General features: G+C 51.2%; 1 protein-coding gene across 1 annotated transcript; it reads left to right on the top strand.

The window, feature by feature from the left end:
* The first annotated feature begins 3,882 nt into the window (after window positions 1–3,882).
* ITPRIPL2 (ITPRIP like 2) lies at window positions 3,883–11,402 on the top strand. The gene has a single exon (XM_035022365.1). It carries the CDS (start codon window positions 5,254–5,256, stop codon window positions 6,850–6,852), a length of 1,599 nt encoding a protein of 532 aa, XP_034878256.1. The 5' UTR covers window positions 3,883–5,253; the 3' UTR covers window positions 6,853–11,402.
* The last annotated feature ends 1,738 nt before the right edge of the window (window positions 11,403–13,140 follow it).

The following is a 13,140-nucleotide window of genomic DNA, read 5'->3' as shown; positions in this document are numbered from 1 at the left end:
AGTCTCTGCGCCTGGTTCATGGCACAAAGTTCCTAAAACCCTTGTAATTTCCTAGGTGATAACAGCACTAGGAGAATCTTTTGTTCTAATGAGGTGACTCTGGGTGGGCTCCTGGATGGCTCCACCAGGAAGACCAAGTGATGATTAGAAGCTTGGTATTTTCAGCAGCCCCCTCCCCTTCTCCAGAGACGGGGAAAGAGGCTAAAATTGAGTTAATAATTGATCATGCCTATGTGAGAAAGCCTCCATAAAATTGCAGGAGTACAGGGTTTGGGGAGCTTCCAAGTTGGTGAACACAGCCATGTACTGGGAGGGTGACAAGACACCCTGTAAAAAGGGGGACACCCCAACTCCACAGGGACAGAAGTATCTTTATCATGTCCTTTAATAAACTGGTAAACATGCCCTCCTGAGTTCTGTGAGCTGTTTTAGCAAATTAATCAAACCCAAGGAGGGGGTTATAGGAATCTCCAATGTATAGCCAAGTTGGATAGAATAATGGGTCACCTGGAAGACCTACTTCTTGTGACTGGTGTCTGAAGTGCGGGGGGGCCAGTCTTATGGGACTGAGCTCTTAACCTGTGGGATCTGATACCATCTCCAGGGAGATAGTGTCAGAATCGAGTTAAATTGTCGGACACCCAGCTGGTGTGGCAGAGAATTGCTTGTTGTGGGGAACCCCCCCCCCCAACGTTGGATGGCCAGAAATGTCAGAAGCGGGGTATGCAGTGTGAGTAGTAAAGGAGACACATAGGAAGGAAAATTGAGGCTCTTCTAATACACCCCCCCAAAAAATATGTCCCCGTCCTAACCCTTGAAACCTGTGAATGTGAACTTATTTGGGAAGAGAATCTTTGCAGACGTAATTAAGTTAAGGATCTCCAGATGAGATCACTAGGATTACACCCAGTGACACGTGTCCTTACAAGAAACAGAAAAAGAAAAGTTACAGACACAGAGGAGAAGCCTGTAGGAAGAGAGAGGCAGAGATTAGAGCAGAGTGATGTGGCCACAAGCCAAGGAAGGCCTGGGGCCACCAGAAGCTGGACGAGGCAAGAAAGGATCCTCCCCTAAAGGCTTCTGAGGGAGCATAGCCCCGTTGCCCTCAAGAACTGTGAGAGAAAAATTTCTGTTGTTTTAAGCTCCCCGGCAGCCCCAGGAAATGAATACAGTTGCTTTGGGTCTATAACAGCAGACCCAAGTCGTCAGAGCAGAGACTGTAGGGCCTGAAATATTTATTCTCTGGCCTTTTACAAAAAGTGTTTGCTGACCTATGATCGAGAGTTGCCCTTCTTTGTATGGCTGAAGATAGCACACCACCATTTCCGCTAGGGAGAACATGTTACTTTCTTAACCCCCCCCTTCATAGATTATAGGGGAGATTGAAGCAAAGTGAGGGATTAAGAGATTTATCCCCAAATGGTGGCCACCTGTTGTTTTTGCATGCCAAACATCCCCCTTCTTCCAGCGTAGTGTTGTGACTTTCCATGAGGGATACCCCTCCCACAGTCCCCATGGTTTGAGCAGGGCTCACCCCACCTCCAACGGTGTTAGTCAACTGGGGCTCCATATACCATAGACTGGATGGCTTAAGCAACAGAAATTTATTTTCCCACAGTTGCAGAGGCTGGAGAGCCCAAGGTCAAGGTACAGAGGGTCCTGGTGCAAGCTCTCCCCCTGGCCCTCAGATGGCCACCAAGGTCTTTCCTTGGCGTGTGTGTATGTATGGAAAGAGACCGCTCTGTCTTTTCATCTTTTTTTTTTTTTTTTTAAGATTTATTTATTTTAGGGGCGCCTGGGTGGCTCAGTTGTTAAGCGTCTGCCTTCGGCTCAGGTCATGATCCCGGGGTCCTGGGATCGAACCCCGCATCAGGCTCCCTGCTCCATGGGAAGCCTGCTTCTCCCTCTCCCACTCCCTCTACTTGTGTTCCCTCTCTCGCTGTGTCTCTCTCTGTCAAATAAATAAAATCTTTAAAAAAAAGATTTATTTATTTTAGAGAGAGAGAGGGAGAGAGGGCACGCACATGCACGCGGGCATGGAGAGAGGGGCAGAGGGAGAGACTCCAAGCAGCCTCCCCGCTGAGCAAGGAGCCACACTTGGGGTGGGATCCCAGGACCCGTGAGATCATAACCTCAGCCGAAACCAAGAGTCCGGGCTCAATCGACTGAGCCACCCTGGTGCCCCTTCCTCTTCTTATAAGACACCAGTTCTGCTGTGTTAGGGCCCATCGTTATAACCTCATTTAACCTTAATGACCACTGAAAAGCTGTTTCCAAATACGGTCACATTAGGGGTTAGAGTTTTAATTTTGGGGGGACACAACTCAGCCCATAGCACCAGCCCAGGCCAGGTTTATCAGTGCATTCTCTAACTTGGCCACATTTATTTATCAGAGAGAGAGAGAGTGCGAGCACAAGGGTGGGGGGGCGCAGAGGGAGAAGCAGACTCCCCGCTGAGCAGGGAGCCCGATGCGGGGCTCGATCCCAGGACCCTGGGATCATGACCTGAGCCAAAGGCAGACGCTTAAACAACTGAGCCACCCAGACATCCCCGATTTTTTTGGTAAGATTTTATTTATTTGAGAGTGAGAGAGTACAGGCGCAAGGGGGAGTGACAGAGAGGGAGAAGCTGATTCTGGGCTGAGCACAGAGCCTATTTATTTATTTAAAAAAATTATTTTTTCCAAAGTAAATTCTACCCTCAACATGGGGCTCGAACTCCCAATTCTGAGATCAAGAGTAGCATGCTCTACCAGTCAAGTCAGCCAGGCACCCCTAACTTGGTCACTTTTAGCATATTTCTCAAAACTATCTCTAGGCATGGCATCTGCTACAATTTTCAGGCAAGCACAGCTCTCTTCCTCGGCACCGAGGTTAATATGAGGAGGTGAGGTTAGAGCGGCCAGGGGCCTATGGAGAAGGAAGGCCTGGCAGAGAGTGCCCCCAGCTTAGAAAAGAGGTCTCACTTAACATGACACAATAAGATATTTTTAAGCTGTCATTCTGTCACTTGCAACCCGAAGAACCTGGACTAGTAGAGCATGGGTCCAGAGCTAATAAAAGTAGAGGTGGGATCTGAAAGCAGGTCTCCTTAGCTCTAAGAGGCTCAACCCAGGATTTCCTGGGAGTCATCCAGATGCTTAACTCAGGAGTCATCCTCTGTGTCCTGAGTCCTAGAGGGCAGCTGAGTTCTGACAGTTTTATTTTTTTAAAGATTTTATTTATTTATTTGACAGACACAGCGAGAGCGAGAGAGAGCGAGAGAGAGAGAGAGAGAGAGAGCACAAGCAGGGGGAGTGGGAGAGGGAGAAGCAGGCTTCCCGTGGAGCAGGGAGCCCGATGCGGGGCTCGATCCCAGGACCCTGGGACCATGACCTGAGCCGAAGGCAGACGCTTAACGACTGAGTCACCCAGGCGCCCCAGTTATGACAGTTTTAATACATTCACCTTTGCTCTCCTTAAATGGTGTTCGGCGGGGGGTGGGAAGGTGTAATGAGCATAAATAAATAAAGGTAATTATTTCAATAAATCCAGTTTAACTAAACAAATCCAGATTATTTCAGGGAGTGTTCCCTGTTATGAAACAAAACAAAACTTCCGGGGCGCCTGGGTGGCTCAGTTGGTTAAGCGACTGCCTTCGGCTCAGGTCATGATCCTGGAGTCCCGGGATCTAGAGTCCCGCATCGGGCTCCCTGCTCAGCGGGGAGTCTGCTGCTCCCTCTCCCACTCCCCCCTCTTGTGCTCTCTCACTCTCTCTCTCTCAAATAAAGAAATAAAGAAAATCTTTAAAAAAAAAAAAAACACTTCCGGAGGACTGAGGTCTCAATGCAGGTCCTGACAAAGGACACAGACGAATTCCTAGCAGTTGAGGACGAGACTCCCTTGTCCCCCTCTCTGAGTCCTGCCCCCTGGCTTCTCTGGATCTAGATGCCTATATTCAAGGCACAGCTCTGCTAAAGCTGTGTGATCCTGGGCAAATCCCCGAACCCGGCTAAGTCCCAGTTTCCTTAACTGAAAAATGGGGAAAATAACAAGTGTACATTTCATAGGATTGACATGCGGAGGGAGTATGTGGAAGGTGATTAGCACAATACTGGCACACAGTCAGTCCTCTGTAAGAGCTGAAATTGATATTCCCAAGGCTGGCTCCTCCTCGTTCAGATCGCAGACCAAACGTCAGCCCGCAGTGAGCCTCCAGCTTCCATGGAGCAGCCCCACCTTCTCACTCCCTCGCGCCGTTTTGTTTCTTTCAGAGCATTTTCTGCTACCGGATCCTTTCTCTTTTGGTTTCCTTTTTTAGAAAGGCTGTAAGCTTTCCGAGGGGCACAAACCTCGGCTCATCCTGCCCACTGCTGTTTCCCCAGCTCCTAGCCTACTGCCTGGCGCGTAGTAGGTGCTCAGTAAATACTGGTTTGAATAAGGGACGGCAGCACGGTGGGGCAGCGGCCACTTCCGTGCCAGAGCCTGCCACGCCACCAGCGCCACGACTCGCTTGGCTGGGGGCGGGGAGGGACACCCTGGGTGTGAGCCCTTTTCTCCTTCTCAACTTCCCCGTGTAACTTTATGTGAGCACCACTCCAGTGGCTCCCGGGACGAGGCCACCGCCCCGGGATCAGGCCCTTCCCGGTTCTGCCTGCGGGGAGGGGGGCGGGGGGTGACCCGCGAGAAGCCAGTTCCAGGCGCGTCCTGAAGTCCCTCCCGCTGCCCCGCGTCGCTTTAAGGCGGAGGCCGGGGAGGGGGCCACGCCACCCGGCGGCTCCGCGCACGGCTCCAGACTTCGGCATTTCCTCCCCGCTCGCTGGCGCGGACTCCTGTCCCCTCGGAAGAGGAAGCTCCTGGGGCCGAGTAACGGGAACAAGCGCGGAGGAGAGCGGGAACGAGCGCCGAGGGGGTGCCCGGCAGTGCCGCGCAGGGTAGGAGGCGAGCCGGGCCGGGTCGGAAGCTGGCCGCGGGCAGCGCGCCGGGCCGCCGGGCGGGGAGGGGCGCCGGGCGGGACGCAGTGTGCGGCCGGCGCAGGGCGCGGCCCGGGGCCCGGGAGTGCAGGGCGGGCCGCAGCTGGAAGGAAAACTTGAGCTGGGAGAGGAGGCCGAGCTGGAGGGCGCCTTCCCCCGGCCCTGCGAGGGGGGAGCCGCCGCGGAGGCGAAGGAGACCGGGACCGCGGGGCTGCCGGGGCGCTGCCCGCATGCTGGGCCGGGGGCGCCGCCGGGGCTCGCGCCCTGGGCTGCAAGGCCGCCGCTGCCCCGGGTGCCCGGTATGTCGGTGCACTACACCCTCAATCTGCGCGTCTTCTGGCCCCTGGTGACCGGCCTCTGCACGGCCCTCGTGTGCCTCTACCATGCCCTGCGGGGAAGCGGGGGCGCCCGGGCCGAGCCCCCCGACGGTGCGGACGGCGGCTTCCCGCTGCTCAAGGTGGCCGTCCTGCTCCTCCTTGGCTACATCCTCCTGCGCTGTCGCCACGCTGTTCGGCAGCGCTTCCTGCCGGGGTCTCCTCGCCTGGGGAGCCACCCGACCTTCTCTCCTAGACACTTCCGAGAGCCGAGTCTTGGCATCTTGCTGGAGAGTTACTACGAGCACGAGGTGCGCCTGTCCCCGCACGTGCTGGGCCACAGCAAGGCGCACGTGAGCCGAATCGTAGGCGAGCTGGTGCGAGCTGGCCGCGCCCGCGGGTCCCCCGGCCCCATCCCTGGCGGGGCGCTGGCGTTGGCCTTCCGTGGAGACTTCATCCAGGTGGGCAGCGCCTACGAGCAACACAAAATCCGGCGGCCCGACGGCTTCGACGTGCTGGTGCCGCTGCGTCTCCCGCCGCTGGTGGCGCTGGAGCCGCGGAGCCTGGGCGCCGAGCCCGCGCTGGCCCCCGCCTTCCGCGGCTGCTTCGTGTGCGCCCTCAAGGCGCCGCCCGGGGCCTCCGGGAGCCACTGGCTGCGGGACTGCAAACCCTTCGCCGACGGCTTCTGCGTGGACGTGCTCGGGCGGCGTCACCTCTCTGCCGCGCTGGTGCTGCGCTGGTTCCAGGCGCACCTGCAGCGCTCCCTGGCCACCGTGCGTTACAGTCTGGAGGGGCGTTGTCGGGTCAGCCTGACCCCGGGCGGCCTGGAGCAGGCTCCCACCCTGCACATCCTGCCCTGCCGCACCGACTACGGCTGCTGCCGCCTTTCCATGGCAGTGCGTCTCATCCCCGCTGTGCATTTGGGCGACGGCGTTTTCCTCGTGGCACCGCCACCATCCCCCTCGCCCGTCGGGCCTCTGTCGGAGCTCCCTGGAGGCCTGCGCACGGATGCACTGTGGGGTGTGAACACAGCTCGGCAGGAGCAGAAGCTGCTGAGCTGGCTGCAGGAACGGGCCCCTCCAGGTGCCTGCTACCTCAAGTGCCTGCAGTTGCTTAAAGCTCTGCGAGACCTGGGCGCCCGCGGGTTGGACCCGACGGCCGCCACCCAGTGGGGACGCATCCTGTCCTCATACATGCTCAAGACAGTGCTGCTGGCGGTGCTGCTGCGGGAGGGGGCTCCTGCTTCAGGCTGGGACGAGGCGCACCTGGGCGAGCGGTTGGAGGAGTTAGTGCAGTTCCTTAGGGACTGCCTGCTGAGACGCCATACGCTCTTCCACTGTGTCCTGGGCCCTGGTGGGGCAGCTGCCGAGGTGGGCCCGCTGCCCAAGGTACTGCGTGAAGCTGCCCCTGTTGATCTCCTGGCTGCTTTCGACAGGCACGCCCGGGAACTTGCAGCGGCGCGGTTGCTGTCCACCTGGCGAAGGCTGCCCCAACTTCTCCGGGGCTACGGGGGTCCTCGCTACCTTGCCAGGTGCCCCCCACCCCGGAGTCAGCGCACGCAGGGGTTCCCTGAAGATCAGCCATAAACCTTGACAGTGCCCCCACCCGGCCTAATGCTCCTAAAGCCTCTCCCACCAGATGGGGTGGGGACGGCAACGAAGCCAGTTTAATGCAAGGAAATGAGGTGCCAAAGGTGATGGAAAATTTGGCGGGTGACGTATGGTGGCTTAGATGTCCCCCCTGACTCCACAATCCAGCGTATCCTTAGCAAGCTACAGAAAGACCTCCAACACCAGCAGCTAAGAGTTGGTTCAAATGTTGGTTTGTGTGGAATGATTCTGCAAAGGATCCAGCTTTTAGGGAAGCCCAATAAAGGAAACAAGAACTAGCTGCAGAGAAAGTTCCCTCTGTCAGTTTTTGAGACAGATCTCTGGCCCCCAAATTTTAAGAAGCTATTTTTTTCCCCCTATAACTATTTGCTCCGTCCTGGGTTCCTGGTTGTCTTTTAAAAAATCGGAATCTTTATCTACAACTGGAATTGAAGTTCTATTCTAGGGGCTAATGTTCTGAGGAATACAGTTTTCACTATTCAAATTAATATTAATGTGTTTTTTAAGTGGTGCAATCACGGGTGTTTGACAGGACTGCAAAGAATTAAGTCACATGTGTTGAGGGGCAGTCAAGAGTTGGTTAGAGAAACTTCCAGAGCAAATAGCACTTTATTTTGATCAGTCCTTTCATTTTGTGGTAATTGCCACTGCCAAGTGTTGCATCCAAAAGGGAGGCCAGTTACCTTTATTATAAAGAAATGTGCAGTCTTAAAAAGCAGGCTTGCTTAACATCCTGCAGGCACACCCTACGGTATGTACAGGTCAGCAGGCATTCGTGGAGAGCGCACTGTGAGCCAGGGGCGCCAAGTAGCAAAAAATAGGTGTTTAGGACCATACAGGTGAGCAGGGAAAACAGGTTGGGTTTTGAGAAAGATACATTTCGGTCTTTGCCTATCCAGGTGACTCACCAGAGCTTGCTGCTGGCCGGAGGCAGAAGCATTTGTTGTTGTTTGAAGCCTTTTGAACAAACTCCTCTGCATGGAAATGTCTTTCTGAGTTTCATGAGATAATGAGCAAATGCCTGCCGTAGTGCCTAGTAGTTAGCTCCCGGAGTTAGCTCCCGGAGTCAGTGCTCAGTGATGGTTAGTGGTCACCACGTTTCCCTCCCATCCCCCTGGCGGCCTTTAAGTGGTCCTAAGGCCGACTTGGAGGAGCGGCTGATTCGGCCCAGGTCTTGTAAAGCATTTCCCATAGACTTCAGTATCTTTGGCTCTGTGCTCCCTGACCACGGATCAGCAGTCAGCTGAGGAGAGTGAGGTGCGGGTGACAGCTCTTGGCCAACAGTCTGCTGTTTTTTCTCTTTGGACATCAATATCCCCAACTCACTTTAGGTTTAGGTTCAGAATAGTCCATCATCTGCTTGCCTAATAGAAAATGCAGCCAGTCCCACCCAGTGTTAGACTTTGGGACTTTTTAATATTTTTGACAAAGACATGTATTTCCTTAGACTCTTAAAGGTAAAACTTGGAAGACAGAAATAGCCACCTGAATAGGGCCATTGTTTAGCTTCGGGGTTATTCTGAGGGAATTCTTTGAAGTTTCTTTAGGGGACCAACTTGGCCACTGCAGGAAATCATTGTGAATAAATGATTTGCAGGGGATCCTCGTGGGAGCTGCAGAGACTTCTTAGATCCTTTGCAACCTTGGACTGTAAGAGAAACAGTTGCAAATGTCATGCCCTCTCTTTGAGGTTGTGGGGACAGTTCCTCTTGATATCACAAAGGTCATTACCAGTTTTTAAGGTCAGTGTTAGGTCATAAGGTACTGAGTTTAGTAAAGGGATCAGTCTACCAACTTCCTACAAAGATATAAACTGCAGAGTGTTTCTTAAAATTACTTATTAAAACAGATGCAAAGAGTAAGTAGATCTTTATATATATATATATATATTTATAATGTTTCCATATCAGCCCCAATTCCCCCTGTAGTCTTGTTAAGTCTACTGAAATGGGGAACAGCAAGGCTATTGGAAGGATTATAAAGCTTTAAAAGCTGAACTTTCCAAATGTCTCTAGTTGAGTTGATAGCTTCCTTTTTTTTTATCTTGCTAGTCTTTTGAAGTTTAAATCTGGTAACATTTTTGTTCTTGTAGTGTTTTTGTTATTTTTCAGGTTAATTACCCAAAGCCTCATCCATCCTCAAGATTTTTAAATTTTATTATTATTTTTTAATTAATGGGGCATTGTGTTTGTGAATTGTTAAAATATTGTTTTATTTAAGCGCCATGCTGAGCAATTGTTCTCTACATGGCAACCAAAACCTAGATTTCGATCAATTTTGATCAATGTGTAGTGATCCCAAACATGTACTGTGTACAAATGAAATAATATGGCATATTAGCCAGGTGTGATGGTTGCCCGAGGCACTTAAATTAAGCTCAATTCTGTCTTTTATCCCAGGGCTCCATCACCTCCTTGATCTGAAATGTACACATTTTTGGTGTATACTTGGTACTAGAGATTAATGTATGCAAAGATTCTTATACAAGCCTCCAAATTGCTCGTGGTAAAAAAAAAAAAAAAAAAAAAAAAAGATTAACTGTCCAGCCAGTGCCGGAAGAAAAGTTCTGGGGACGATGACTCAGCCATTTTGCCTGAAGACACCCTTCAGTAACTCCCACTGACCAGTCTTGGGAGCCATCCTGGAAGGCTCGTTGTGGGCTGAGAAAAGGAGACTTTTTTTGCAAGAGGAAATGGAAGAAGCTGTAAGAAGGGAGACTGAGAGCAAGGGAACCAAGAGAAATCTGAAGAATTCAGGAGAGAGGCCTTAAGAGGGAAGTGAAGGAAGAGATGGCGAGAAGGGGAACCCCAGGGGAGGGGGGGAATCACATGAGGGTGCAAGAGGTTTGGGTAGGAAAAACATTTTTAGGTATGTGCTATTTCAAGCCAGGGGTCGCAAACTCAGCAGCCTGCGGAAGCAAGGCAGGGAGATCAGTCCGGGAAGGGGTGGGTGGGTGGTGGGGGGCTATGCCCCTCTTAAACAGGGCAGCCATTGGTCAGCTCTGTGCTGGGAAAAAGGGAGGGAGGGGCCGGAAATCAGGATTCTTTTTTTTTTTAAAGTGAAACTTTCTCATTTTTAAACAAAATCGTTTTAAATTGTCCCACACACCAAGTGGGCCAAACAGAGCATTTGCTTGAGCCTGGGGCCACCAGTTTGCGACCCCTGCTGAACATGGTTAATCCTCCAAGTATATATAAGGTTATATTTATTGTTCTGGAGATGTCGTTATACATAGTTGGGGGTGTGATATTTCAAGTCCTTATTTCTCAGAACTAAGCTTTATTATAGAAACAAACCAAAAAAAAAAAAAAAAAAAACAGGGCCACAGATAACACTTAACTCATAGTTCCCAGAAGGACCCTCGATCCCGGAGCTGTTCTTGTCCAGCTACACATCCTCCAAGCAAACCACTGGGGGCCAGTTCTTGGCATTTCCTTCCTGGTGAGTCGGTGCTCTGTCTCCAAGTTCACAGATGAGTAATCAGGAAGGATTGCAGAATAACTTGTTTCTTTCTGATGTGTATTTTGTTCTGATTTTTAAATTAGTCATTTTTTTTAAGTAGTCTCCCAGACTGTGACTTAGCAGTGATGGTGGGTGGCCTTGGACCCCAGAAAACCAGTGCTGGGTCTTCAGGCCAAGCTTCTTAGGCTTGTTACCATGCCCACCACCGAGAACACTGTTGGCTTCCACCAAAACTGACATCCTCGCATTCGGAAGGGATGAACCAAACACGCTTCCAAAGCATCTCTTTTTTTAACCTCATGGAGTAAGTCACTCTTTCTGTAAAATGTGGCCTTTGACTTAACTTAAGAAGACTTAACTTATCCCTACCCACCTGGAGGAAGGCTATTACCACCTTCCCCAGTAGTGGGGGAAATGAACCTCATTAACATTTCCAGTGACCCTTGAGAGGGAAAAAAGTTCAGTGTTATCATCTTGGTGTTTGTTAATTTTTTTTTTTTTTTTTAATCACACGTCTGTTACTTAGACACTACTGTTTATTTTCTTTTATACCTACATAGCACATGGTTTGATGGGAATTTAGCAAGTATAAGTTGGGAGAGGCTGAAGATAATATGCAATCATCTATACAGAGAGAATAGCCTAAAAAAATGATATGTAATCTGGTTTTTGAAGTATCAGATATTCAGGAATATTTTTAGCACCGTTTGCTTTAAAAAATAATTGTGCCTTGATTCAGTGACTTGACTTTAAAACATTCCTTATTTTATTGTTATTTTAAATGTGTATTCTGACCCCCAGCTGTGTACTCTGATGCAGTCTGCTGGCTGCAGTCATAGTATATGGTTTGTTCCGATAACAGAGACCAAAGGGTTAATCAAATATGATCCCGCTGCTACCGGTGTGTGATTAAAAGTTTTAGATCACACCACATTTCCATGGCCCAAACAGTTGGGGCCAGCCATTTGTTTTCTATTTCAGGTTGGAGTAAATTTGCACTTTTAATCTTTTGGGTTTTTTGAGGGGGGCCTGTTCTTTTATACTTTGCTTTGTTAATAAAGGAACTTGTAGAAAACTCTGGACTGAATGTCAGATTCGGGGAGGGCTCTCCTCTTCCTGAAGGGCAGCTTGTGGATGCCCTGGCTTATGATTCCTTATACAAGCTCACTCGCTTTCAGCATCTGGGTGTCTGGGAGTCTTTTCCCACTCAGCAACGCTAGAATAATTGTATACAGTTGGCGCTGTACACAGGCGGACAAGGATGTTAGTTCACAGTTCTATAGGTTTGCAGCCTGGGGTCCTGCCTTCAAGGCTTTTTCCTTGCCTAGAACCTTCTGCCTGGCTCCCACACACCCCCCATAACACAATTCAGGTCTTGGCCTGTAGCTAATTTGTTGCTCAAGAATTTTGCTCAGAAATCTCTTAGGCCCTCGGGCCCTCTCCAAATGGTAAACATTTGCTAATAGTGAAAAACCACGGGGCTTACTGAAAGATGGAATCTTGGAGATGATGCAGGACTCCTCAAAGTCTGGGAGCCAGGTGAAAGTTGAGAGAACCTGCAGCCACAGGCTGATGAAACAGTGTTGTGTAGGATCCTTGGCCCAGGGAGAGGTGGTGGGTCTGTTTTGTTCGGTTTTCCACAAGTAGCTGTTGAGTGGTTACTGTCCCCAGTGTTGAGGACCCATGCGGTGACCCAGACGGATGTGGTCTCTGTCAGGAGCTCGCAAACCCATTGTGAGAGGTCGGCAGTTCCGTGGTTTCCATGCAGTGTGGTGGGTGGTGGTGAGGAAGGGCTAAGGAGACAAGAGGGGCACCTTATGCGGTTCGGGAATTTCAGGGAAGGCTGCTCGGAAGAAGTGACATCTACATTGAGATCTGGCGGTTGGTAGGAATTCGCTAAGTGGAGGGAGCTGGGCAGGAGAGCAATGTATCAAGGACAGAGGTGAATGGAGCATTTCAGTTTGGCTGGAAAGGGGGGGGGGGGGGGGGGGAGGAGGCTCCAGCGGCAAAGGACGAGGTGGGAGAGGGAGGATACAGGGGTCCTGAAGCCAGAGCTTCTCAAACCGGAATGAGCAAACCACCTGGGAGTCTGGTTAGAGTGCACATTCTGATCCAGCTGGTCTGAGCTGGGGACCTGAGATTCTGCTTTCCTAACAAGCTCCATCGCGTGATGGTGATGCTGGTGGCCCCAGGGGCCACACGTCGATCACAGGGCTGGATACCATGATAAAAGTTTGGACTGATCCCCAGAGATAACTGGTGAACCACTTTAGGCAAGGAATGGCAGGTGGCCTTTGAGTTTGGCTCACTCTGGCTGCAAGGTGGAGGAGGATGGATTAAGCAAGGGTTGGCAATGCCTTTGTTTTTGTAAATAAAGTTTTTACAGCTGTGCCATTCCTTTATATACCATCCCTGGCTCAAGTCAGCCTACACTGGCAGAGCTGAATAATTGCAACACAATCCTGCAAATATTTACTCTCTGGCCCTTTATAGGAAAAAAAATCGGCTGGAAGTAATCACTGGGAAGTCTTCAGGTGCTGCAGCAGTCCAGGCCTGGACAGGGGCCTGAGCGGGGGACAGAGAAACAAGTTGTCCTAAAGACAGAACAGAGCCCTGGCTAGGGCCAATGCTTTGACACCAAAAGATTTGTCTTCAAGTCTTGTGTCCCGCATCTCTCATCCGCGAGTCTCTCTACAAATTACCTAATCCTCGGGGCACCTGGGTGGCTCAGTCGTTAAGCGTCCTGCCTTCGGCTCACGTCATGGTCCCGGGGTTCTGGGATCAAGCCCCGCATCGGGCTCC

The sequence above is a fragment of the Mirounga leonina genome, unplaced genomic scaffold (assembly GCF_011800145.1).
Source record: "Mirounga leonina isolate KUSES-001 unplaced genomic scaffold, KU_Mleo_1.0 Mir_175, whole genome shotgun sequence".
NCBI lineage: Eukaryota > Metazoa > Chordata > Mammalia > Carnivora > Phocidae > Mirounga > Mirounga leonina.
Note: the sequence above shows the minus strand (reverse complement) of the source record. Positions and strands in the feature narration are given on the sequence as shown.

Coding starts and splice junctions, on each gene's coding strand:
- ITPRIPL2 (XM_035022365.1), top strand. CDS start 5,254: ATGTCGGTGCACTACACCCTCAATCTGCGCGTCTTCTGGCCCCTGGTG.